This window comes from Cebus imitator, unplaced genomic scaffold (genome assembly GCF_001604975.1).
Source record: "Cebus imitator isolate Cc_AM_T3 unplaced genomic scaffold, Cebus_imitator-1.0 Scaffold25, whole genome shotgun sequence".
NCBI lineage: Eukaryota > Metazoa > Chordata > Mammalia > Primates > Cebidae > Cebus > Cebus imitator.
The window spans coordinates 560,143-567,016 of record NW_016107340.1 but is presented as its reverse complement, the minus strand read 5'-3'; the positions used below and the strand labels follow the sequence as shown (position 1 = coordinate 567,016).

The window sequence follows — 6,874 nt, the reverse complement described above, 5'->3', positions numbered from 1 at the left end:
TATGTAGAAAAATCTAAAGTCATTGATGTAGAATTAATATAAGCAATATGCAGTTTCAACAATGTGACTAGATTAAATAGTTATACAAAAATTATTTTCTCCCACAAAAATAATTAGCTAGAAAATGTGATGACGAAGATTTCCCCATCATAGTAGCAATGAAACAATAACAGCAACAAAGCCTTAGAATACCTGGGCTTACATTTAATAAAGAATGCACAGTTTCTTTCTTTCTTTTTTTTTTTTTTTTTTAAATACCAATTTAAGATCTTTACTTATATCAATAATTTTATTAGAGGTTACAAAATGAGGACTTTCAGATTTTATTATTTTCTCTATTTTTATTAACTGATAATGTCTTTCATTAACTGGACTCTGTTATTGTCCTGAAATACTTTGAAGGCAGGATAAGTGCTTCTTTCGTTCCCATTAATTACCAATTGTAACATTAAGGAGTTCGTTAGTAGTTTTTTTAATTGGTGACATATTAGAGCAGTCTTTTCGTCCTGCTTTTGAATTATTGTTGTGGACTTATCAATATTATAACTTCATTGTATATCAGTCAACTTCATTTTTTTCTTTACTTTTTGTTAAATAATATATATAAATATAAATTTTATTATTTTATCCATTTTAAGTGTACAGTTCAGTGGCATGAAACACAGTTACACTGGTGTGCAACCACCTCCACCATCCATCTCGATAATTTTTTTCGACTAAAAGTCAATATCCATTAACCAATAACTACCTTTTCTGCCCAGGCCCTGGCAATTGCCAGTCTACTTTCTGTCTTATGAATTTTCTTATTCTAGATACCCTGTATATTGGGAATCATATGATATTTGTTCTTTGTGTCTATGTAATTTTCCTTAGCAAACTTTATTTATTTATTTATTTATTTGTTTGTTTATTAAAATGGGGTTTCACCATGTTGGTCAGTCTGGTCTTGAACTCCCGACCTCAGGTGATCCACCCACCTTGGCCTCCAAAGTGCCTGGATTGCAGGCGTGAGCCACCACGCCCAGCCAGCATACATAATTTCTTACAGGTTCATCTACTTTGTAGCCTTTGTCAGAATTTCATTCCTTTTAAAATACATTATTCTTTTTGACACTTAAATTATAACAATTTTGGCCTGTGGACTCTATTTTTATTTTTTGTTCTTAGGTAAGTTCCCGCTGTGAAGAAGAAAGCCTTCTAGCCCGAGGTCGATCTAGTGCTCAGAACAAGCAGGTGGACGAGAATTCTTTGATTTCAACCAAAGAAGAGCCTCCAGTTCTTGAAAGGGAGGCTCCGTTTTTGGAGGGTCCCTTGGCTCAGTCAGAACTTGGAGGTGGACATGCTGAGTTGCCGCAGCTGACCTTGTCTGTGCCTGTGGCTCCGGAAGTCTCTCCACGGCCTGCCCTTGAGTCTGAGGAATTGCTAGTTAAAACGCCAGGTAAGGTGGGGTTGGGATCTCAGTATTTGAGCAGATATGATTAGAGGAAGCAGGAGATTTTAGTATGTTTTGATGTAAAGTCAACATTGTATCTGTATACAATAAACCACCCCCTTTTGTCCTGGGAAATACTTAAAATGATGGCTAATTAGATACAGTTTATAACCACGAATTAATTTGTGGCACACTATCAAGATTTATTTTTAAAAACTATGCTGCTTCAGTGTTGCTCTTCATGATTGTTGATCAGCCACTGTGTAAATTAACAACCAGGAGAACAGGGCTTCAAGAGGGGCACTGCACATTAGTGGAATAAGCACTATGCCTCAAGTGCTGGCTCCACCAGTCCTTGTGTTACTTGGGAAGTTGTTTAATCTCAGAACTTGTTTCCTCCTATAAAATGGAGATCATAATGTATTAATGTATAATGTAACATACTTGATAACATAGTAATTACCAGTTCATTGGAAGTTAATTACCAGTTACTTCTCACTATTGATCATTCTTTATATATCACCTGGGAGAGTTGTATCTAAATATATTGTCTCTAATTCACCTAGTAACTATTGAATATTATAGTCAGTCAAGGAATGGGAAGAATCCTCTTTTCTGTATGCCTTTAAATTTTGGATGTAACTTTTTTACATTGTCAACAGTAGCTTTTGATGTTATTCCTTAAAGAAATGATTCCAACTGTNACCTCCACCTCCTGGGTTCAAGCAATTCTCTGCCTCAGCCTACCGAGTAGCTAAGATTACAGGCACCCACCACCACGCCCGGTTAACCTTTGTATTAGTAGAGATAGGGTTTCACCATCTTGGCCAAGCTGGTCTTGAACTTCTGACCTTGTGATCCACCCACCTCGACCTCCCAAAGGGCTGGGATTACAGGCATGGGCTACCACGCCCAGCCAAGAATGTACAGTTTCTGTAAGAATAAATGTCGGAAATTCTTCTGAGGGACATTAAAAAACTTTGGAAAAAAAAAAAGGAAAGATGTATGTTGAGATCTTACAGGAGACTCAGTATTATATAAATGTTATTTTTTCCTGAAATATTTTAGAAATCAAATGCAATCTCAATTACAATCCTCACAAAATATATTAGAAAATCAATAAGATGAATAGAAAGTTTGTTCATCTAAAAGAAAAAACAAAAAGAGGTGGTGCTAGGAAAATTTTAAAAAATAAGACAAGAGAAGGCTAATTTTTAAAACAACAAGTGTATGTTTCTTTTATAATCAAAAAAACAAAATACAGTTAGTTGAAAAAAAAAAAAAACAAGCAGAGAGAGATAGGCCAGCTCACCTCTGAAATGAAAGAGCATTCTTCAGCCATGTGTTCCCTTCCTTTTGTGTCCCAAATGGAATGAAAGTGTGGAGGGAAGGTGTTAAGTGACTTCCTGAGCTGTGTTTTTAAATGCATTTCTCCTTAATAACAATGTTATAAACCAGTGCTGAGGTTCCAAGGCTAGCCCAGTTCTATCATAGGTTAGGTACACGCTTCTAAGGCATATCTTATAAACTCAGCTACCAAACTTAATATGGATCCTGAGGATATACTGTATATGTTCTAATCTCCAACTTTTGGGATGCATCCTTACAATCAGTAGGGAACTGCTTAGACCAGTAACTATAATGAATAAATGAAGGATTTTGAGTGTGAATGTGGCATGTTATGGTAATATGTTCAATGTTTTTAATTTTTAATTCTCTTTCATCATCGAATATTTTTCTGATTTCTCATTTGCTTATTTGTGTAGCTTATAAAGACAATTACATATTTAACTTAGCATTGTGAGAAACCAAATTGATAATAGTGCTTTAACCTCCTGAATGTATAATACTTTCTCACCTCTGAATGGATCAGTTTATCAGGATATGGAAGAAATAAGCAGCTCAATTTCCACTGAGATATATATTTTTTCAGATGTTTATCTGGAGGGAATATTTATGGGCTAGATAGAATTTCTTGAAAATAGACATGTCACATTCTTGTTTATATGTAACATTTACTACAAATGGCAAGAAATGATCATTTAAAACTAACTTTAAAAAATGAGTTTAGGGCTGCGAGCGTTTGTAGGGTGGTACGCGGGTGAGAAGTTCCCAGTGCGCACCCGCTCCCAGCGCGTCTCGTCACCATGCCTCGGAAAATTGAGGAAATCAAGGACTTTCTGCTCACAGCCCGACGAAAAGATGCCAAATCTGTCAAGATCAAGAAAAATAAGGACAATGTGAAGTTTAAAGTTCAATGCAGCAGATACCTTTATACCCTGGTCATCACTGACAAGGAGAAGGCAGAGAAACTGAAGCAGTTCCTGCCGCCTGGTTTGGCAGTGAAGGAACTGAAATGAACCAAAACACACTGATTTGACGTGTTTGTTAATAAATACTAAAAATCCTAAAAAAAAAAAAATGAGTTTAGGAGAGATACAGTAGCTCATGCCTGTAATCCTGGCACTTTGGGAGGCCGAGGCGGGCAGATCACTTGAGATCAGGAGTTGGAGACCAGTCTGGCCAACATGGCAAAACCCCATCTCTACTAAAACAACAACAACAACAACAAATTAGCTGGGCATGGTGGCGTATGGCTGTAATTCCAGCTTCTTGGGAGGCTGAGGCATGAGAATCACTTGAACCTGGAACGGGAGGTTGCAGTGAGCTGAGAACTCCAGTGGGTAACAGAGCAAGACTCTGTCACACACAGACACACATCAAAGAGTTCAGAGAAGTTTAGTTTAGAACTAATTTATAGCGTGAATACTTTGAGGTAATATTTAGATCAATTTATTATTCACTAAGTTTGTTGAAAATTTATATCATGATTATTCTGATTCCATCTCAAAGCACAAGGTTACTCTCAGTGGATAAAAACTCAGCTACAGCTGAGGTTATTGAAATGCCATGCATATAAGCATCCTGGCTCCATTTTCAATTTGCATATGTATGTGGGTAGGGTGTGTGTGTGTCTGCACTCGCACAAAATCCTTAAAATTACCTGGAATATTAACAAATAATATCTTCACATCCTATGTTTGTGCAATAATATTAGAGAGAGAGAAGGTTATTCTCTGAGACCTTCCAAGCACCTTGCTGATAACTAGTTTTATCCTCTGACACCACTGTTTGAGGCCACAGCAGCTTACTGACACTCAAACAGTGAGTTAGTGACAGGCTCTGCAGAGAACAGAGCACTTCTCTGTCCACAGAATTCCGGGCACCAGGATGAACACATATGCACTGTAGACTTTGAGTATTTTTATATGACTCAGTATAAATGTATACATTCATAGCCTCATGAGCGCATGTCTGTAAATATGGGGTCTCAATAGCTTCATGCATTTTCCTCACTAGCCAGTGAGTTCTCTGGCATATTTAATCAATCCTCTACTATTCCTGGATGGGAAGTACTAAATTTCTGAGGTTTTAACAAATACCATGTTTCACTTAGGCAGTGTAGAAATTATCCCAGTATAAGTACATTACTATTTTTATGTTTTTGATTTTTAACTTTTATTATTTTTAAAATAACATATATAATGTATATTCCATTATGAATATTGGAAACATATAAAATGCAGTTAAGTAAAAAGAAAAATATACCTGATCTCCCCATGTGGAGATAATAGCAACCATAAAATATGTAATGTATACCTGATTTAGGCTTTTTTTCTATGCATTTATATACATGCATGTAATTTTTCACAAAAATAAATCATATAGATGTCTTAAAACCTTCAAACCCTGCTTTTAAAATCTAATATACCATAAATACCTTTCCATTTCCAACATAATATTTAATGGCTGCAAGCCAAGAACATTTTAGCTGCATAGGACCAGGATTTCTTTGCTCCGAAGATCTTACATTAAATTGAAACTTAATCATCACCGGGCCTGGCCGCTTGAGGATAGGTTGTACTACTGTGGCATCAAAAGGTAGCCAAGGGGCACTGTTTAAGGTAGCTGGGCATCCATGTGAGTGTGTGCATGTGTGTATGGTACTTCACAGTGTGGAATTGAGCTGGGGATAGAAAGAGGTGTGAACTATAGCCCTGGGCCAGGAACCAAAGACCAGTGTCTGGGGTTGGGTAGACCCACACTGCAGCTGAGAATTCTAAATTTAATTGCTTCTTCCAGATAATTTTGAAGCTTAAATTTTTTAAGGAAAAAAGGCTTTTTTTTTTTTTTTTTTTTTTTGAGACAGAGTTTTAGCTCTTGTCATCCAGGTTGGAGTGCAATGACGCGATCTCGACTCACTGCAAACTCCGCCTCCTGGGTTCAAGCGATTCTCCTGCCTCAGCCTCCCGATAGCTGGGATTACAGGCATGCGCCACCACACCTGGCTAATTTTGCATTTTTAGTAGAGATGGGGTTTCTCCATGTTGGTCAGGCTGGTCTCGAACTCCTGACCTCAGGTGATCCACCTGCCTCAGCCTCCCAAAGTGCTGGGATTACAGGTGTGAGCCACTGCGCCCAGCAATATATTTTTATTTGGTAGTTTGCTTTCAAAACTTTAAAACATTTTGGCACATGACAGGTGTATTGTCATTTGTACTTGAGGCAGGCCCTAAAAACGTCAGGAGCAGGCCTGAATACACATATTATATATTTTGTAAATTTCTAGAATGTATAATAATTGTTTTATATAATAATTTACTTTTCTATATGAATGAAAAGGAGTATTACATGATTGCTCATTTATTGACTGGCTAAGGTTCAATTTAATATGATATTTATTGAAACTTCATCATATACCATATTCTGCTGGGTATAGGATGAGAGGCAAAAATATATAGGCCAGACCCTTATGGGACTCCCAATCTTCTGGGGGCCTCGGACATGTGAAATAATTACACCACAGAGTGGCAGTGCATCAGACAAGTGGGAACATGGTACAGAGCCACAGAGAGAAAAGAATGGGCAACTTCAGGGTCAGGACCCTGGGATCAATTAATTTACCTGGACAACTACAGCCTCACAGAAATCTTCAAAATGCTGTATAAACCATTCCATCCAAGATGAATTATTGTAAACCTTTGAAATAGTTGAACATTTTAAATTTTTGATAAATTTGATAAGTTGGTCATTTGACGAATTGATCATTCAGGAATTCACTTTCAGTAGATGATTTTCACCTAATCAGCAGTTTTCCTTGAGGGACTGATTTCAAGGTGCATTCATAGAAACTCCGTCCATACTGGGATTTAAAAAACACATAGGAAGGACAGGTGTGCTGGCTCAGGTCTGTAATCCCAGCACTTTGGGAGGCCAAAGCAGGTGGATCCCCTGAGGCCAGGAGTTCAAGACCAGCTTGACCAACATGGTGAAACCCTGGCTCTACTAAAAATACAAAATTAGCTGGGTGTGGTGGTACACATCTGTAATCCCAGATGCATGACTTCTGTTAGTACTCAGAAGAGAAGGCACCTTAATAGC

General features: G+C 37.4%; 1 protein-coding gene across 1 annotated transcript; it reads left to right on the top strand.

Moving 5' to 3' along the window:
• The first annotated feature begins 3,509 nt into the window (after positions 1–3,509).
• Positions 3,510–3,854, top strand: LOC108300163 (60S ribosomal protein L38-like). The gene has a single exon (XM_037736423.1). It carries the CDS (start codon positions 3,580–3,582, stop codon positions 3,790–3,792), a length of 213 nt encoding a protein of 70 aa, XP_037592351.1. The 5' UTR covers positions 3,510–3,579; the 3' UTR covers positions 3,793–3,854.
• Positions 3,855–6,874: the final 3,020 nt, after the last annotated feature.